Below are 21,891 nucleotides of genomic sequence, written 5' to 3' on the forward strand. Positions count from 1 at the left end.
AATACCTACATTTTACTCAGAGGCCCTGTAATAATTTCTCTAAAATTTTATTATGATTTAAATAAGAAGACTAAGTAGAATATGTATTATTCAAAAACAACAAAGTTTAAGGTAAATTCTTTCATATACTTACTGTGCAATGGTTAGTGAATCTTCATAAGACCAGGGAATATGAAGTTTATAGATACTAGTAATTTCTTCTGTGGAAACATAAAGGAAATATGTATTACTAACCTTATGTTACTAAGGTTACTACTATAATACCTAACTATTTACACAATACTCATTTCATTAAAAAATAATCAGTAAGAGTTATATCACACAATAAATTATGGAGAATTACTTAATAATAATGTTTAATTAGACCTACAACAAGATATTAGAGCATATGGGAAGTAAAAGAAACTGGAAAAACATTAAACAGCTAAATCTCAATTATTACTACAATAAAACAGCAAGATATACAGTATTTTTAAAACGTGGATATTTAAACTGAAACAGATGAAGATGCTTACTGTTAAGAAAGGGTCTATGTTAAATCCATTTGGGAATATAAACAGCTTTTCTATTATCATATATTTAATATTAATTTATATAAAATATATGGAAAAATAAGTATTACAGAAAATTCAAGTGAAGACCTAATGATTCTTCAAATGACAATACTATTTTTTCAGAAATACACTTACCTTTCACTCCTGAGCACTTGCTTACGACGTTGATTTTAAAAGCTTGGTATATCTAATAGAGTTTGACCACAAAAATTAAAAAAAAAACAAGTTTATAAGTTTGTTTAACTAAACAGTAAAGTAAAATCAAGTCCTGTTATTGTCAAGATAATTAATTACCTGTCCAAAGTTCAGAAGCTCTATATTATAGAACAGGCCACTTGTATTTAATATCACTTTCCTTGAAGACAATCCTATTGAATTAAAAGTACTGTATTACTTAGAATACCAAAAAAAATTTTTTTAAAGTACAAAAGTACTGACTGCTTAAACAATGTCTAAAATAATGCCAACAGATTTTTAACATTAGAAAAGAGTTTATAGGTTCTTGCTTTCAGTATGGAGGAGTGAACTCCTAAAAATCCAATCCTCCTTCAATAAATTTTGAACAAAGCATAACATTTATAATGACTTTCAATGACATTTATGTGTTTTAAAAAATCACTACATAGTTCCAATTTCAAAAAGGTATGCTTTCTTGGTAGATTTTTTTTTTTTTAACATTTTAATCAAATTTTAAAAATCGCATCCACTTACATGTGAATGCCTTTGGATAAGAATATGCAAATGCGGGCTTCCATGGTGGCGCAGTGGTTGAGAATCTGCCTGCCAATGCAGGGGACACGGCTTCGAGCCATGGTCTGGGAGGATCCCACATGCTGCGGAGCAACTAGGCCCGTGGGCCACAACTACTGAGCCTGCGCGTCTGGAGCCTGTGCTCCGCAACAAGAGAGGCCACGATAGTGAGAGGCCCGCGCACCACGATGAAGAGTGGCCCCCGCTTGCCGCAACTAGAGAAAGCCCTCACACAAAAACGAAGACCCAACACAGCCAAAAATAAATAAATAAATAAATAAATAAATAATTGAAAAATAGATGTTAAAATTAAGTAATTTACAAAAAAAGAATATGCAAATGCAAGTGTTCAGATGCTTCTTTGAAAAGAGAAAACAATAAGACAAACCACCACTGTGCAATAGACAGAAAAGGCTTGAAATAGTTTACCAAGTATATCACTGAAATTCTATTAATTAAAAAATAAATACTGTATGATGTTAAGATTCTGTCAGTCACATTTAGCACCAGTTAAAACACATAACTAGTTTTTTCATAATGTTGCATTATCATAACTATATTATAGGATGTATACTTGGAGTTAAGAAAAAAAAGACAGGATATTTTATCAACATGTAAACAAATTTGCTAAATACAAGGTGTACCATTAATCTGTGATTAATAAATCACTTTTGAAACACAATGCTAACTTACACATTCAACTACAAACCATTTTAATGAGTACCTAGTGTAACCAATATTTTAAAATACAGCACTGAATTTAAGGCAACTCAAAATGAACAATAGGAGAAAAACTAGTAAATATGAATTATACTTCACATTCTACTTAATCTAATTTAAAATACTATTCACTGTGGTACCCTTCTTCACAAGTAAGATGGTCTAACTTTTGGGTGTTTAAAAAATTCTAACAGGAGGTAAGAAATAATTTAAAATTTTGCTTTCCACTATGGCAAAAGGGAAATCAGAAGCTGAACACTTTACTAATTAAAAAAAGATTTTTTTTTTAGCCTGACTCACACCTTGAAGATTTTAGAAAGAACATTATTATTAAAATGTTGATAGGCCCATTTGGAAGATTGTTTAACATCAACAAATAAGCCACAAGTGTTCGACTGTGTTATAATTTAAAATGTGAGACATTCACCAGTAATCAAAGCATAAATTTCCCTGAATGTTCTCACTTTTAAAACAGTTCAAGTCTTAATTTATTATTAAATCTAAGATATCAAAAGTATTGGTGGACATCAGTTACATACTATTGTCAGAGTATATTTTAGCAACAATAAAAATTTCATTTTTTTACCTGAAGAAATCAAGACCCATTTTTCTTTTAATAGATTAACTTTAAAATTGCTTAGCATATTCCAGAAGCACCTATATCCATTATGTCTAGGAAACCAGTTTCCTATCATTATACAGTATTAATCAGTTTAGCTGAGCATATATTAAAACAAGAAGAATTTGCCTCTATGAACATGGAACTGAATATGGTATGTGTAATCATGGAGTCACAATTACAAAAATTTGACCTAGGGAGGGTAGATCTCTTATTTTATAAGCTTGCTATTTTTAATGAGGTAGGTGGTTTAGAGTTGTCATTTCTGTATTGTTCTGTGTATTCTTCAACCAAAAAAAAAAAAAAAAAAAAAGGTGGGGGAGGGATAAAAATCTTAAAGGAAGTTTCCTCTCTCAAGTAACAGATTCTTTTCACGAATGGAATACAAAAGAAAAATATTGAAAAAATTGGGCATGCCAAAAGAGCACAAGAGCCAACTTAAAAAGAGCTCCCAACATCCAAAGCTGGAGCAACTTAAGCAAAAAACAAAAGTAACCATAGTATTGCATTATAACCAAATAAATAAAATAAATATCCATAAGTCCATAGTGACATAAATAAAAACTGAATAAATGGGGGAAAAGGGACAACTTTCGCTTAGGAAGAATTCCAATAATTATAGAATGCCAGTAATAATTGCTTCAGACTAGATAAACCAATGGATGATAAAATTAGTGGGTTATTTTGAAGAAAAACAGGATACTTACACAGTCTCAAAGTATCTCCCCCAAAATATTTATTAATCACAAAGAGAAAAGCAAAGCAGTAACTTTACTGGAGAAACCTGGCAGATAACACATTAAGCAAGAAGTGATCAAGGTCCACATCACTAGTAATTAGACGTAGTGACATCATGTATCCTCTGATATGATACACTGAGAAGTTCACATTGCTCCTGTGATATTCTTGCCCAAAATGCGTAACCTCAATCTAATTATAAGAAAACATTAGACAAAGCCAAATAGAGAGATATTCTACAAAATAACTGACCAGTACTCTTCAAGGGCCTCAAAGTTATAAAACACAAAGGAAGACTGAAGAACTATCAAAGATCAGAGGAAACTAGGGAGACATGACAACTAAATGCAATATGGGAACCTGGAGAACACTGGTGGAAAATCCAATGAAAACCAAATAAAACTGTAGTTAACAGTATTGTACCAGTGCTAATTTCTTAGTTTTGACAATTTTATTGTTTATGTTAAGGTGAATGAGAGCTATATGGGAACTCTACTCTTTCTGTGATTTTTCTGTAAGTCTAAAATTATTTCAAAATAAAATTTAAAGGAATATTTAGTTATGTGTATGTTACCACAACAAAAAAAATGGGAAATATTTAGAGCAATCTTGAAACCTTCAGACGGCAGGTAGTAATTTATATCTTAGAATAAACCTTTTATAAAAAGGGCCTATATGTAGTATAAATTCATGTGAAAACACATACACACAGACAATTACCTGCAAATGTGTATGATCATGGATAAGTTTATTTTAAAGTTCATTTCTGGGACTTCTCTCATGGTCCAGGGCTAAAGAATCCGCCTTACAATGCAGGGGACGCGGGTTCGATCCCTGGTCAGGGAACTAAGATCCCACATGCCGTGGGGCAACTAAGCCTGCACACCACAACTGCTGAGCTCACGTGCCTCAACTGGAGAGCACACATGCCGCAAACTACAGAGCCCACACGCTCTGGAACCCGCGTGCCACAGCTACAGAGCCCACGCGCCCTAGAGCCTGCACACCACAACTAGAGAAAGAAAACCCACACGCCACAACTAGAAAGAAGACTGTGTACCACAACGAAGAGCCTGGGCGCCGCAACGAAAGATCCTGCATGCCTCAACGAAGATCCTGCCTGCTGCAACTAAGACCCAACGTGGCCAAAAATAAATGAAATAAATAAATAATAAATATTTAAATAAATAAATAAAGTCTATAAAAAAAAATAAAGTTCATTTCTCAGAAAATGATTGCTGGTCCAGTTAAAAGTCAAACCACTAAGCCATATCACGTGGTTATTCTAAGAACTACACTTGAAATACACAAAAACACTTAATGTTACAGGGCTCTGCATTATTGCAACTAACTGGCAAAATAAATCAGCACTCTTAAAAATAAAAGCAATTCTTAAGATTTCCAAAATCAAAGTACTTACCAAAGGAAAAAAGATGAGTTACAGGAAGCTGTATGGATCTTGTCTCTTTTTTAAAGAATTCACAATCTACAACAAACTGGAATATAAAACATTGATTTATTAGGAAAAAATAGAATTAAATTTATAGTAAAATATCTTCACTTGATATTTGAGTAGAAAACAAAAATCTATAAACTTCAGTTTTGAAGAAGGTATTATCTATTATCTATCACACCCTAACCCTGGTTATATTTAGGGGGCATGAATTCCTCAAGGAGAGATGCTAAGCTAAGAGAATTTGGTGATACAGCTTAACTTAATAGATAAGTTATTAGAGGGTCATTTCTATAAGAGCAGATGTACAGCAAAGTTTTCTTGCAGCTAGTTTTAGGTGTTTATAGAAGAGGGACCATAAACGATGGATCGAAGCATTAAGAGCCAAGATTAACTCAAGATTAATTAAGAATTTAGGTAATATATCTCTGAATTCTTTCATACTCAAAAGGAAATGTGATTTTGTTACATCTTTTCAAAAAATTGCATATTTAGTATGTTTCAGCAGTCTAATTAGACTACAAAAGGCTTTTGGAGACATACTGCCATTCATCTACAGATGGCTAATGTTATTCATGTAAGATTATTTCAGGCTAAACAGAGATTATAATAAATGGAAAAGAGATTCACTATGTACAAAGAAAAAAAAACACTATCTCAAAAAAAGTGAACCTAAAATGTGACATCTGCATCACTGCAATTTCTGTAATGACATTTCTTATCTAATAACATTTCTACAGTGGCATAACGAACTTTGTTCTCAGCTGTCTACAATAAGAACAGTTTCATTAAAATCATTTCCACAATCCAACCAAATTACTCTGATCTATTTATATGAGCTGAGGAAGAAATTAATCTGATGCCTAACTGTAGCTAGCAAGTAGTTTGCTGTCTACAATAAGTGGAAAGTCAGTGGGGTCTATGCTAGGCTTTTCCAGTAACTACACCTTGGATTGTATTTTAAGCTGTGTTATGTTGTTTGCCTCTTGGGTGGAGTTCTGACTGTTTCTGAAAATGAAAAACAGATGAGGAAAACGCTATTAGAATGTACACACACGAGGGAATAGAAGAAAAAAACTAAGGGGCTCTGCTTTTATTTTTCCCTCTTTAATTAGAAGGCAAAGAACACTGTCAGATATTTTCACTATAGAAAACAGCTGTTATAGAGAAATCATTTATTCAACAGGATAATTCATTCTATTTTTACAAGTATCTTTGGGTGAGCCATTGCCTGAGACAGGGAAGCGATTTTAAATCACTTTAACAGGTATTTAAAATAATACAACTTTTATTATCGCTTTTAAAATTTGGCCATTTCTTTATGGAATAAACCCTTACCCAAAAAAGAAAGAATTCAAGAGTCTGTCTCTGAAATACACAAGGTAAGTAAATTTCTAATGGACTTAATTATTTTGTTTTCCGTCATCAAAAAATGCAAGTAATTCCATAGTTACATTTGGAAAACTATATTAAGATGATTAGTTGACTCAAGAAAATTTTGAACTGCCTATTTAAATATATGTATCCTTCTGATGATGAGCTATAACAGACACATAGAAATTATGAAAGGCCTAAGTTACCATCCTTGTGAGATTGGATACTATGCAACACGAGAGTCAGCAGTGTTACTTTCCAAAGAGCGTTAAGACACATTAAGTATTTATTAGGCCACTAAGACTGGCTATTTGTGAAACGCTCATTAATTTCTTGGAATAACCAAGGAAGCCCTTTGCAAGTTTGGGAAGATGTTAAATTCATTCAAAACCAACTTACCTGAAAGAAAAACCCTTAAAGAGAGCTTTTAGTATTGAAGATGTTGAATTACCTCTCACTTGAGCTAAGCAAAACAAAACAATGAATCCATTATAAGGTACTCGTGAGACTCAATCCTTGAGACTTCTCCTAACTACATCCCCTTTTCTTTTTTCCTTTAAATTTTCCTATGATATTGGCCCCAAATCTCATTAACTTTCTCATTCAAGGAACACTTTTTTGAGCATTTATGTGGTAGTCACTAAAGGTTGAGGATGCAAAGTAGAGTAAAACCTATCTGGTCCTTACTCTGAATGAATTCATACTATGGTGATGGCAATAAAGACGTAAACAAATAAATTATAATTCGATATAATATATTCCTCAAAGAAGTTATAAACAAAGTATCCTGGGAATAAGTAAGAGGTTACTGGAGTAGTCTAGAAAAGGAAAACAAGGGACACTTAGGCTAGATCTTGAAGGGTAAGTTTGCTGGGTGAAATGTGGAAAGGGGAGTAGAGGGTCTTTTACCTCTATCTTCTTCTTTCCCTGCCTACTTCTCTCAAAAATCACCATCCTTTTATTTCTACTCCCACTTCACTAGTACAAGCCTTCATAATCCTATATGAGGTGCCTGTTCTCTCTTTTTCTAATCTATCCTATACCATAAATAGATTCATTTTCCAAAATAAATAGCTCTGATCCCATTACTACTACGGTGAAAAACCTTTCAGTTCCCTACTGACTCCTGAATTCTATAAAGCCCTGAATCTTCCAATCAAGGCCCTCCAGAATATGGCCATTAACTTCTTTTCCACACTTTCTTCCACTACTATTCTACCCATGGTAGCCATCCTTTTAAAACTACTATTTACTTATTCACTATTTTCCAAACGTACCCTACACTGTCCATGTTTGGATCTTACTATTTCTTTGTCTCAACAGTGCTGTTCATTATAACTTTCTGCAATGATGTTACTATGGAACATCTGGAATGTGGCTAATACAACTAAGGAACTGAATTTTTACTTTTATTTAATTTTAATTAATTTAAATTTAAATAGCCACATGTGCTAGTGGCTCCCATATTAGATATCCCAGGTCTAGAATATTCATTCTACCTATAAAAACCCTAACTATCCTTTAAGGCAATTTTAAATATCACCTCATAATCATGCCTTTTTTGATTTCATCAATCAGAGATATCTCCCCCTTTAACACTTTTCATGGATTTGCTATATTCTGATTTGTTTTATACATTTTGGATAACTCTTTCATTCTCACCCTTTCCCTGGCCACCAAATATATTTCTCTCCCCCTACCCAACAGTACGTAGCGTTTTGAGAACAGGGTTCATGTCTTTCTCATTTGTGTGCCTCCTATAATTCCTGGCACATAGTCCTGCACATAAGAGAATACTCAATAGTTAACAGATTTTGAAAGACTGATAAAGTAGAACTAATTCCCACTTGAAACAAAGAGACTTGGATTTATTCTGCTTAGTTCAAGTTAGAGTAGATGATCCTAATGCTTTAAACAGTCTTAGGTGGATCACCAACCTGGCCACTGTTTCAGATAAGCCCTAAGCTGAAGAATTCATCAAAAAATAACTTAAAATATTTAGCATGAGTATCCCCAAACATTCTGAAAACAGCCTTAATTTGTTACCTTACTTCCATGAATAGATGGTACGTAAACAACAAGATGAGACAAAGATGGATAGTCTTGAAGTCTTAACGTCAGAGACTAAAAAAGGATGAAAAAAAGCTGATTTTATTTCTCAGGATATATAGAGCTTAAAGCATGTTAAAAGAAAGACAAATTACAAACATTTATTTCTTACCTAGTAAGTCATGAAAAAACTGACTTCAAACTTTATGTTCAGTACTTCATAAAATGCCCATGTTTACATTTTCAGGTCAGTGAGCCTGCTGAAGGTCAAATTTCTAATAATTATGTAAATATGGACTGCCAAAAATATTCCTTGAACTGTATCCCTTCATGTAAAATAAATGACATTTAACATTAAATTTAATTATTTTACATAATTATTTCCAGATTTGATGTTTCTTACAATTTGTCTACTTGTTTTGTATAATGTTACAGTATGATTTCTACAGTTATTTTGGTAGTATATGACAAAGAGCATTCAATAGTTGATGAATGAATGGATGCTCAATATGATGGAAGAATTCCAGCTTAATCTCAAATGATTCTGATCTAGCCCAAGTAATAAACAGTTGCTGGCTAATGATGTGTATGAACATCATTCCCTGGAACTTATTCAGTAAGTGACATGAACACAGTAAGTCTAATAATGCACCTCACCAAATGAGCATCTATTCTTTTATCAGAACTAAAGACCTTACCTTACAGTCCATATTTTGAGGAATGAATAGATTGGAGACTGGTCTACCTGATGAAAAGCCAGGCCACCAAATACAGTTTTCCAGTCTTTTTTTTTTTTTTTTTTTCTGACAGTAGATGTGGCGAGGGTGTGAGTAGTTATATGCTGTGACAATCTGTGTACATTAAGAAATTTCTTCACTTAATACTCTCCACTGTCCTTCCGAAGCACCAATGTGGGCAAGTTGGATAGAGGTTCTAAAGAGAACTGTCAATGAGTGGTCCTCAAACAACCTGACCAGATTCACCTGAGAGTGCTTGTTAAACTCCTGGGCTGCACCTCAACTTACTCAGCAAAGTCTCTGCAACAGACTTATATATTCTAATGTAAATTAAAAGGCCTTAAAAGAGCCACACAAACCAAAGCTAAAGGCAACTGAAACCAACCAGACAGGTGGTAGACAATATGAAAGGTAAATTAATTAGAAAGAACCATGGTTACTCTGTGTAGCTATCCACTGAGAGCTTTTGTTATTTATTCTCAAGAATAATTTTTTTCCTCAAGAATTTTTTTTTTTAGGATCAGAATACTTTAAAAAGATATCAGTGTGTCAAAATACATTTACTTATAAAGTTAAGTTCCCATATAGTTATAATGTCAGTAGGAATTTGGGAAGATAATATTCATGAAATTGTTACACTGACAGGTAAGGTTAATATGAAGTTTGGAAATTTTTCAGTGTTTTAAGGGTAAAATGACCTTAATGCTGAGGCAACACACACAGAAAATCAAACACCAGCGTTTGGATGTCAGAAACCCTTCAAGTTCTGCTGCTGTGTGTAGGGCAAAGCTGTGGTGCTAAAGTATGATTTAGGCACAACAGTGACTAGGTAATTTTTCTCATTAACTTAGATTTCTTTTCAAAGTTAATTGTTTTGTTTGTTTTTTAGCAATAAGTCCATTTGGGCTTACCCAATTGTTGGTCTGCTGTGGTTTCTGTCTTCATTGTACCATGACAGAAAAGTTCCATGGGACTCATGCTGTGAAGGCCCTAAACCGAATTTATAAGTGCTTTGCTGGAGGAGTCCGTCTATTCATTAACAGTTCAGTCAGCAGAGGTGCCCAAGGTGGTATGATTCTCATCTTACACTACCTTTGTTGAGATGATATAAATATGAATAAAACCCACAAGAGTTTTTCACTTCAATCTTTCCTTTCCCTTCAACTTCGTGGCAAAATAATTTTGTGTGCTTTTTATAAATGGCTAACACACATATATATATAATTTTGATTTTCATTACAATGGAAAAGTTTATTTGCATTTAATGATTATAATCCTTTTCAACTGAGAATGCTTAAGATAGCAGAGTATTATAATCCTCATTTTCTAACTTTTCTCTTCCAGTTTTCTCCCAAAATTCCAGTAGGCTTTTAATGCCGCCTGGCACTTTCTTCTAGTATCCACTATAAAAAGTAAGCAGCTGGGGCTTCCCTGGTGGCACAGTGGTTAAGAATCTGCCTGCCAATGCAGGGGACACGGGTTCGAGCCCTGGTCCGGGAAGATCCCACATGCCACGGAGCAACTAAGCCCATGCACAACTACTGAAGCCCGAGAGCCTAGAACCCATGCTCCAAAACAAAGAGAAGCCACCGCAATGAGAAACCCACGCACTGCAACGAAGAGTAGCCCCCGCTCGCTGCAACCAGAGAAAGCCCGTGCGCAGCAACGAAGACCCAACGCAGCCAAAAATAAAATAAATACAATAAATAAATTAAAAAAAAAAAAGCAGCTGGAAGAACTTGTTCTACTACTCAGCCAGCTGTTTCTTACACTTAGAAAAAACAACACAGGGGTCTAGAACTAGACGAATACATTGTTAAATCTTTGAGACTTAAAAAAAAAAAAAGGATATTATGATTTAAGAAATAATTTTTAAAAAATAGTAGCAAAGTAACATTTTATCGGGTTTTTAATGATTTATTTCTTCCTAACTCTTAAATTACAGACTGGAAAGGATATCCAAACTGGAAATTCAAGGAAACATTTAATATATCTTATGAATGATTGATCAGTAAGTATACCCCAATACTTCTGTTTTTGCTTTGCTCCTGCCTAGACAGTTAGAACTAGTGAGAGACCTTAAAAATGTTATGAGTCAAATCACTTATTTGTCTTATCAATACAAAGCCACATGAATGAACATGCACAAAGTAAGACTGACCAAGGTGACACAAAAAATAACTGCAATCATTCCAAAGTCAAGCGTGACTTGCAATTATTCATCCTGTCATCATTCTTCTCATTGGTATAGGACAGAGTTGACTACACATACAGATAAATAAACATTCATGAGCACAAATAACTAACTGGAGTAGGGAGATGATCGGGACCAACCAGAGGACTTCACATTCAACCCTATGAATATAGTATTCATTATGACAATATATTCTAAAGTATAGATTTACTTGAAGACTAAAAACTATCAACTCTGGCATACGATTATCAGTTATAATAAATACAATTTGAAATTTAGAACAGATATTTTCATCACATTTTAGAACTGTTTTATTTTCTCAACAATAGATTTTGTGAGTGTGCAAATTGCCTTTTGTAAAGATGTGCTGACCTACCACAGTTGCTTAAGGAAATCACTAACAATTATTAAATAAATTCCATGGAGTACTAGATAAAAGTAGTTACTGAAGTGCTTAACCACAGATGATACTGAAATTGAAAATTGCTTTGTGTCTTTTTGAGATGCTTACTTCCCTACTGTAGGTCCTCCCCAAAATGAATTGAGTATATTCTTAACTTAATATTTTAAGACAGACCATTCCAAACAAACCCTCAAATTGAATCTTAAAAACTGATCTACCTCTTAGTATGATGCTATAACATATAGATTTAATTTTATTTAGGACTGATGACTTATAGTTTTCACCTCTGAAAGCTAGAAAAGAATTGCATGTTATTCTCCATTAAATATATTTCCAGAGAAAATATTTCTAAAATGTATCTTAGCAAATTTCAAGTTTATTTAATACCTAGATGAATTAATCAAAGACCATACTGTACATGCCTATATGCCCAAATATTTTTTCACCTGGATATTAACATTCTAAATACATAATTTACCTTAATTGTTGGCAGCAGTTCAGCTTTCCATGATAAATCAACCCCTTGCCGGCTTGGAAATAAATATGAAAATATAATTAAAGGACAAATATATTAAAGTATTATAAATTATAAATAAGCTTCAGAGCAAAAAGAAACCATCTATAGACCTACCAAAGACAGTTCTAATGAACTCAAGTCTAATAGGTCTAACACAATACACTTTATCCACGTAGTCCTTTGGGGAACAAAACGTAGTTTTTCCTAGCAACCAACTATCAATGTTTGCAAAAATTACTAGTATGTTCATTTTCTTTATTTTTAACTTTAAAATCAATACTATAACTTAGTTTAGTAGCAAAATGAGCTTAAGAATATCTGAAGTGGGACTTTCCTGGTGGCACAGTGGTTAAGAATCCTCCTGCCAATGCAGGGGACACAGGTTCGATCCCTGGTCCAGAAGATCCCACATGCTGAGGGGCAACTAAGCCCGTGTGTCACAACTACTGAGCCTGCGCTCTAGAGCCCGCGAGCCACAACTACTGAAGCCTGCGTGCCTAGAGCCCGTGCTCCGCAACAAGAGAAGCCACCACAATGAGAAGCTGGCGCACCACAACGAAGAGTAGCCCCCGCTCGCCGAAACTAGAGAAAACCCGCGCGCAGCAACAAAGACCCAACACAGCCATAAAGAAATAAATTTATATTAAAAAGAAAAAAGCAAACTGTTAAGCTTTAAAAAAAAAATCTGAAGCTATTCTGAAAGTGTGATTTGAGTATATCTTATGTTGAGAAAAATGAACAGAGGGCCTTATGTTCAAAACACTTACCACATAGAAGTGCTGTTTATGCAGCCAAAAATCCAGCTATTTGTATCCTATTGATTAATAACACAAAATAAAGCACACTAAATATTGTAGAAAATAATTATATAAAACAGGCATTTCACTGTTTATGATAGGGTCAGTAGGCACAATGGAAACATAAAATAACAACTTATTGTTTAGAAATGTATTCAAAATGTTCTCAAAAGTCAAACAGGTCAAGGTGAGGCAAAGAATCTAATGTCAACATAGACAGGTAAGCAAGTAACTTGGAGCAGCAGTATGAGAGAGTGACCTGATGGGTTATCTCTCCACAGCATACTGTTAAGCAATTTTAATTTCTGAACCGACACTTTTAGAGTTCAGCAATGTCCACACTTTAATTAGGTACTTACATAGAAAGTAACCTATATTTTAACAAAACTAGAAGAGTGAACAACTAGAGGTAGACTTTCACACAAACAGAAAAAAAAAACCCAACTCCAGAGCCAAGTAATTAAAAATAACAATCCAAGTACAGCTTTTTAGTTTATCATTTGAGTTCTCATTTGATTACTAGGCAGATAACTTTTATGCAACTGAGAATGTGCTTGGATTGAAGCACAATTCCAAAGGTTTAAGACTAAAGCTAGTTGTTACTTTACTAGCGCAGACTGGGAATGCTGCAGAGATGGTTGTGGTATTTTAACAATATTATGTATTCAGCTTCAGTCATTTAAAAGCAGTATGACCCAAGATCTTCACTCTAACTTTTAATGAAGTAGTAAGAGCAATGCTCCAAGATCTAACGATCCAACTACTGAAATCCTACCAGGGCATAAGAGAATGAGAAACACTGCTGAGACAGCTACATACATTTTTCCTTAGTATACAGACAGGACAATAAAAATATCAATCCTTTCATTCAATTAATATTTATAAAGTCCATTCCAGGGCCAAGGAATTATGCTAAGCCCTCAAGAAAAATGATGAATCAATCAGACATACCCTCTGCCCTCATCGAGCTTAAATAAAATTTTAAGATATTTTTCAAGAATTCAGAAAAGCAAGCTGAAAGAAAACAAAAACAATGTGGTATTTCTCTACTCTCCACTGCTGGCAAAATACTTCGGTAAACTCTTTTATCAGTTACCTGTGTTTACCAGAACAACAAAGTGACATTATAAAGCAAGGCAACAGAACGGATCTGCATAGCCTAGACAAAGAGAATCTAGCAACCTCTCGAGATCCGACTCACTTTTGTAATAGGTTTTTGAAGCTATTGCAACTCAAAGACAGCCCTTATTATGAAAATTGCCAAGATTGCACACTACTTACTTTGGTGTCTAGAGAATTCTGATTCATTCACTAACAGACTGAATAAAGTATTATTCAAATCCACCCTAAACACCATGTTGTTATAACCTAGAAGGTGTCAAAAGAACAATTTCAGGTCATCTAGTAAACACCCCTAACTCAGCTAATTTTAAAACTTGTATTAAAAATCTTAGAAAAAGTCACTCAGAATTTACTGAGGCTTCCCTGGTGGCGCAGTGGTTGAGAATCTGCCTGCTAATGCAGAGGACACGGGTTCGAGCCCAGGTCTGGGAAGATCCCAAATGCCGCGGAGCAACTGGGCCCATGAGCCACAACTACTGAGCCTGCGCGTCTGGAGCCTGTGCTCCGCAACAAGAGAGGCCGCGATAGTGAGAGGCCTGCGCACCGCGATGAAGAGTGGCCCCCGCTTGCCACAACTAGAGAAAGCCCTCGCACAGAAACGAAGACCCAACACAGCCAAAAATAAATAAATTAATTAATTAAAAAAAAAAAAAGAATTTACTAACTCCTGAAGTGCACAGAAAAGAAAATGCTACTTGATTATAAAATTTATAGATCTAAAAAAAAATCTATCTACAGTAAAAAAAAATATGTCCTCGATGGCTGCTGAAATCATTAGGTGAAAGACTGACTAGGAACTTCATAATGAATCGGTCAGGCCAATATGACCTGAGTCCACTGATATATCAGTCCACTGATTTTTGTCAATGAAAGTGGGACAACCAGATATTATATACCTCTTGATATGATAAGTACGCAGTTCTACTTATAAAACATTCATACCATAAAAAAATGCATCTATTCAAGATTCTAGATCTAACTACCAGTTTACACAAAACAATGGATAGAAATACATGTTAAAAGATACCACAAGAATACAATCAACTAAACCCAGGACAAATGTATGGCATGGGGGAAAAAAAGAGGGGGCTGTTAAAAAAAGACATAAGACATATGAATCAAATGCAATGTATGTACTTTTTGGATTCTGATTCAAACAAGCTAACTTAAAACTTAAATGAACAGAGGAAAATTGAACATGGACTGGATAACACATGATAGTAAGGAATAAGTAATTAATTTTGTTGGATAAAATAATATAATAACATTATTATAACATAATATAATAATATTATTAGTATTATAATAATATGTAAAATTCTTATCTGTTATAAAAACATACTGAAATATGTATGGATAAAATGATAAAATGATAAAATACCTGGATTTTGCTTTAAAAATGCTTCACTCAAAAAAAGTGAGGAAGGGACAAATCAAGTAAGAATGGCAGAATATTGGTAACTGTTAAAGCTGTGTGATGATTAAATGAGAATTTGTTATTATATTCTCTCTCTACTTTTGTATGTTTGAAAACTTCTATGGTAAAAATTGAAAACATTTAAAACAAATTCTCCACATGACTAGTAATACTCACCCATGGACCTTAATTATATAAAAGGGATCCTCCAATAAGCCAAATGGATAATTTGCACTTTGGCAAGGATTTTTCTCAATATAATACTGACATTCTGATTTGGAATTTAGTAGGAGTGTGGATATTTTAAGCCATCACTCTCAGGGCCAGATTCTCTTGGGATAAACTACCCATCCAAATTTTAGGCTGAGAGATGGTAGTCTCTCTCTGGTGAGAGATGCAAAACTGTGGCAATTCCAGTAAAATTAGTATTCATTAGCACCTAGCCCACAGTGCCTGCCTACCATCTTTTCTAAAGACTTTACTATATATCAAATGGCGGTATCAACCAACTAAGTGATATATTAGATCCTAGTCCTAAAAAATACAAATAATCCAACAAAAGGGAAACGAGGGAACTTAAATTATGAAAGATGCAAATATAAAGTGAAGAATCCTAGGACATGAGGGGAAAAAATCAGAATAGAGAGAAAGGAACCCAAATTGGGAAACAAATTCCTGAAATTAAGAAGTGCTGATAAATTATTACTTAAACAGACCTAATATAACAAAAGCATGCTAAAGCGTCTTAACATATTTCTAGCATAGTAGGTATTCATTAAAAAAAAATACACAAACAAAATCATCATACTGATACTGTAAGTCTAGATAACACTGTAACAAAAAGTTACTATACTATTTTAGAGAATATTTGGTATAAAAAGTACTGCAAATTTTAGTATGGAAGCCATGGGAAAAACAGGATTTACTTTATAAAACAAAGGATAGCTTTGCTTAAATATATCTATTCTGTAAAATACTAATAGAATTTTAGAATTAAAGGAGCTCTGAACTGAATTCCTTCATCCTAAACATAGTGAAACTAAAGTAGAAAAACCTAAACTAGAGGTAAAGGTACAAGCTAATAGTATAGATATATTATCAGTTACAGAAGCATTTTGATTAGTACTTTTCAATCAATACTCTGTTCCAGATAAGTGTTTTTCAACTAATTAGATTTAATAATAGTTCATAGCTAAAAATGATATCCACTAGATACTAGTTGAATCTTAAAAATAAACAACAGTTAGCCTTTTAAATTTACATAAAGTGTATCAATTATCTTACCAGCATGGTACTCTGACAATAGACATGAGTGTAGATTTTTCTATGATTTGCAAGGGGAAATGTAAAATATATCTTATCAGATTCCTAAAAAAAGAGGGAAAACACAATAAATTATGAGTAGATAATTTCATCATTCAAAAATTCAGATAAAGTAATGAATAATTATTCTAATTAATTATTTTAATTCTATCATTCTTGGTGCTGTTGAGAACCAATAATCTAGGAATGGGAAGAAGAAGATACAGATGCAAGATAGATCAGGTATAAACTCTGTAGACCTGAATTTGTCTTGGAAGTATCGGTATGAATGCATGTCTTTTTTGTTTGGGTTTGGTTTTTGGCCTTATGACCAAGATAAAATACATTTCCTAGCTCTGTTCACTGAAAAGGCCTTAGAAATGCTAACTCACTAGCCATAAACATCTCTAGTGCCCAAATTATGGTTTTCAGATACTGTTTCCCAAATAATAGGAAGAGCTTCTTTGAGAAAAAGCAGATTCAAGGTCTGGGATGGGAAATGGTACACAATGAGCTAAAATACTTTCTCATACTAGATAGTGAAGAAAATATCAAAGACAACTAAAGAGCAGCTATATCAAAAAGATTCAGGAGCCTACCTTGAAATGGCTTCCACTGGTCAAGGACAGAACAGTTTTAATAGCAATTTTAGTATCAAAGATAGAACAATTTTAGTATTTTAGTTTAGACAGAAACACAAAAATGTTTAAGCTCATAATAATACTGGAGGAAGAACCCCCCAAAACATCTTACGGTCACTAATGGAGGGTGTTTGTGAGCCAACTCACTATTCTAAAAACCAGTAAATATAAGATCCAAAGAATTATCATTTTTTTCCTTTGTAATTTGTTCTCCTTTTGATAAATTTAGTAGATGAGAAGTTTTTCTATATAGTGTTTCAGTTAACAAATGAAGAAGGAATAATCGGAGTCTCATTGCTTTTGTACTCCCTATTAATGGCTCTAGGCCTTCTTCATCAATAGCTGCTAACATCACAAAAAGAGAGCGAGTCTAGTAAAAACAAAAACAAAACAAAAACCTGAATCTGATGAAGCATCTAGATCCAAGATCCAGCTACCAAGTCACAGGAAAGAGTAGGGAAAGGAATATACTGGATGACATTACAGGAGTGCAATCAGCAAAATCAAGACTGTGTGAAACTCTATAGGACAAATGACTAGTTTTTTTTTTTTCCAACAAATAAACTGCAAGGAAAAAAAAGGGTGAAGGAAGTATTAGACATTAAAGAGGAATAAGAGACATATCAACAAATAATACGTACACCTTGTTTGTACCCTGATTTAAACAAATTGGAAAACAAAGAAACAACAAAAAATTTGAGTTATGATAAAACTGGAAAATTGAACACTGACCAGATATTAAGGAATTATTACTAAACTGATTTAGTATGGGAAAATAACATTGTTATCTTCTTTAAAAAGTCTAGCTTTGAAAAATAAATACTAAAATATTCTTGAAAAAAAATTTTAAATCCATTGGTGGTATACTTACATTGTAAGCCACATAGGTCCATTTGGACACTTTTACTGGAACCCACACAGATGTCCCTAAGGTAAAAGAAATTAATTTGTTTGGCTTTTTAAAAAACATTAAGTGATTTCTTTTACTGAATCCTTCTCAATCATAACAGGATTTGAAAAAGAAGCAGTTTCCTGAACACTGGCTATTTTAAAATAGAAAATCTAATGAGATATTCTCTATATGCTCATCACCAAGGAGCACTCAGATCATGTAAAGCACTTAAAATCTTTCTGGGGCTTCCCTGGTGGCGCAGTGGTTGAGAATCCGCCTGCCAATGCAGGGGACACGGGTTCGAGCCCTGGTCTGGGAAGATCCCACATGCCGCAGAGCGGCTGGGCCCGTGAGCCACAATTGCTGAGCATGCGCGTCTGGAGCCTGTGCTCTGCAACAAGAGAGGCCGCGATAGCGAGAGGCCCGCGCACCGCGATGAAGAGTGGCCCCCGCTTGCCACAACTGGAGAAAGCCCTCGCACAGAAACGAAGACCCAACACAGCCATAAATAAAATAAATTTAAAAAAAGAAAAAAGAAAAAAAAGATGGCTCGCAGGACATCAGAGCCGTTTAAAAAAAAAAAAAATCTTTCTGATGTCTAAGTATCAACAGAAGAAAACAAATATTTCATTTTCCAAACTAAGTAGAGTATGACAGATACATATAAAAACAAAATTTACCAGCAAAAGATATGCTGTTAAACCAAAAGACTGAAGAATGATACTGAGAAACTAAGTCAAGAATAATATAGAATTTATTTTATGTGGCTGTCAGGAGAATAGAGACATTTAACGCTTTAAAATTTTTCTACTGTCATGTTATTTTCAGTACAAAATTTTATCAGCAACATCTTGCAAATTGCTTTTTTACTTTTCCCTTCCTTAGCCAAGAACCTCATAAGAAACCAGCATAGGGAAATTAATAAAATATAATAGGATTATAATACCTGAAGCATTACAGTTTCAAAGAATTTGTCTGCTAAGGACAAATTTACCTAAAAATAATACTCAAAACTCTACTTGAAATTAAAACATGCTATTACTACCGACCTGTTAAGTCAGAAATTATTGATGGATTTTCCTCAAAGTGTTTTGCTGGGTGTCTTATGAAGTGGTGATTCAAAACCGACAATTTCTTCTTGGGATTTTGAGTTATCTAGAAAGAACATTGATACATTCTGTATCCTTTTATATCCACTGTGATGACCTAATGAAACTTTGTTTCAAGTAATAATTACAAGAGCCAACAATTACTTACTCTGGGCCAGGCACTGTTCTAAGTGCTTAACATGGGACTAACTATGCTTTGAGTTACAGTTTCCCTGTATATATGTTTGTTTCTCCTCCTAAACTATATGCTTCTTGAGGAGGAGGAATCATATCCTAACATTTTATTGTCTAATATTTAGTCTAGTCTATCATATATACTGAGTTTGTGAAAGAGAGCTCAGTTTCATAATATTTTGATTCTTAGCAGTATTAGTCAAAAATTTCTCATTTGTCCCTTAAAATGTGTCTGTAAAATACTTATCCATCCAGAATTATAATTTATTACATGCTAGTATTAGCATTTTCTCACCTTAGAATTTAATGGAAAACAAGATTTGATTTGTTAAAATTAGTTTGATGTATAATTTTTAAATAATATACCTGAGATTCACCTGTTCTTCATTAGTTGAAATGGGGTTTTTCCTAAACTTACCAAATGTCATTTAAAATACAAACTGGTCAAATACAAATTTTAATTGATTCTACTGTTGTATATAGTTGAACAGATTAAACACATTTGCGATAGAGTCACAATTAAAACAAGGTTGAAAAACTGAAAAATATTTACATTCCATGACTACATGATTCCAATGTTAACAGTGTTAACTCTATGAAGCTGATTTACTTTAATAAATATACATACTAAATATGGTATCTTGTGGTTTAAAATGTGGTAAAACAGATGAACTTGTGTCTCTCTTTTACTGCATTCTTCAGGAGAGAGCTAAATATCTATAATTCTCCCTAATAATAGTTATGCAGCTTTCTGAAGGGTTAAGGAAAAAAATACAGACAGTACCCTACTCCTAAGAGAGAATGCTTAGGAGCAAGGTTAAGACACAATGATAAGGAAGCACTACCCAGAGATTTACTGCAAAAGAAGCCACACATAATAGTCTCTCAAAGAACTGGGGCCTTCAGGAAAAAGAATCCAAAAATATATGCCATAATGGAAAAAATTACCAAAAATACAAGGAACTTTTTCTCCAAAAGGAGAAGCCAGAGCCGTAGTTCTCAAAACATGCTTCTATGGAACAGTGATGCACTGCAAAATGACCTGAGGTGAAAGGCTGCTTACGATGAATAATGACAATCTGTTCCCAATTCACAGGAAAAAAAAATTAAGTTAATAGAATTCTCTGAATTTTGCTGAAATCCTTGGTGCCCATTACTATTTATCTGCTGGCAGACAAGAAAGAGATAAAGAGTAATATGATTTCCAGGTATCCTGCTAACTGAACAACTTAGAAAATCACTAGTTTGGAGAGTTTATATGTAAAATATCAATACAGAAAAGGTTTGACTCTAGAAGTACATAATTTAAGTTCTGGTGAGCTTGTGTTACTCAATGAATGTAGATATTTTGATCCTACTGCATAAGGATATTTGTAATAAGTATTTCCCTTAAGGTAAAAGAAAAAAGTCAGAAGGACATATATCAAATTTTAAACAGTAAAGGGGAAGAACTGAGGAAGATTTAAGGTATTCTTTCCTTTTTCATTTTTATTGCATTCTTAATTATTAATAGTTATCAAAGATTACAGATAAAAATACAGATATTTCCATTTTCAAAGTAATTACAGTCAATATAAGGTGTAGGTTTCTATTTTCATCAAAGTAAAAACACGTATTAAATCTATCATTGCTCTAACAAAAGCTTTTACTTCACTGCAATAACTTTTAGTTTAAAAATACATACTTGTTTAGTATCAGCATCAATAAGATCAAAGAATGCTCGAATTGTAGTCAATTGTAATTGTTTACACCTAAAGAATAAAATAAATGTTACAAATGAAACTTTCTTAAAAAATAAACTTTTAATACAAACATAAATAATTCTATTATTTAATGGAATATATGAATTTCCTTTAATGCTGCAAATTCTAAAATTATTTAACAAATTATCATTATTAAGCACACATCTTAAAGCTGAAACCTATAAAAATAAAGTAAATTAAATCTTCCTGGATATTTGAGAGTGTAAGTGTCAGGCCCCCGTCTTCCCTAAATCTTCCTGTCTACCCCATATATAGACATATTATCTGCCCCATCTTCATATGTCTGAACTGTTGTGGTCCTTGCAAACACTACTGATTGCACAGCCAGAGGAAGGTGAAAAGAGAATCTTTAAGCCAATGCATATAGAGATAAAATACTAGGATTTATGTATTTCTTGACCCTTATTTAACCTATTTCTTTATTTATATTAAGGGTAAATCTAATTCCTACTTGGTTTTCCATGTGCTGCTCTAGAATAGGCAATGCTGCATTAATCAAGTCCGAGTTTGGTGATTGGCCAAGAGCTCAGAAAGTCCTACCACAAGTATCTTTGATTCTGCCCAGC

The 21,891-nt window shown here is 33.6% G+C and overlaps 1 protein-coding gene across 3 annotated transcripts in view; it reads right to left on the minus strand.

Annotated features, from left to right (window-relative positions):
• The window catches only part of PGAP1 (post-GPI attachment to proteins inositol deacylase 1), an 81,975-nt gene that overhangs the window by 24,755 nt on the left and 35,329 nt on the right, over positions 1-21,891 (minus strand). For 2 of the 3 annotated variants that reach the window (XM_007190457.2, XM_007190456.2), the window contains exons 7-17: positions 21,247-21,313; positions 19,329-19,434; positions 18,259-18,314; positions 16,729-16,812; positions 12,876-12,922; positions 12,070-12,121; positions 8,255-8,332; positions 4,802-4,877; positions 849-922; positions 690-741; positions 134-200 (exon numbers count right to left, since the gene is read on the minus strand). In XM_007190457.2, coding sequence (XP_007190519.1) covers positions 134-200; positions 690-741; positions 849-922; positions 4,802-4,877; positions 8,255-8,332; positions 12,070-12,121; positions 12,876-12,922; positions 16,729-16,812; positions 18,259-18,314; positions 19,329-19,434; positions 21,247-21,313 — 759 coding nt within the window. Of the gene's footprint in view, positions 1-133; positions 201-689; positions 742-848; positions 923-4,801; positions 4,878-8,254; positions 8,333-12,069; positions 12,122-12,875; positions 12,923-16,728; positions 16,813-17,785; positions 17,931-18,258; positions 18,315-19,328; positions 19,435-21,246; positions 21,314-21,891 lie in introns of those variants that run through there. The other variant, XM_057551244.1, reaches the window with a different exon arrangement.

The sequence above is a fragment of the Balaenoptera acutorostrata genome, chromosome 8 (genome assembly GCF_949987535.1).
Source record: "Balaenoptera acutorostrata chromosome 8, mBalAcu1.1, whole genome shotgun sequence".
NCBI classification, from domain to species: Eukaryota; Metazoa; Chordata; class Mammalia; order Artiodactyla; family Balaenopteridae; genus Balaenoptera; species Balaenoptera acutorostrata.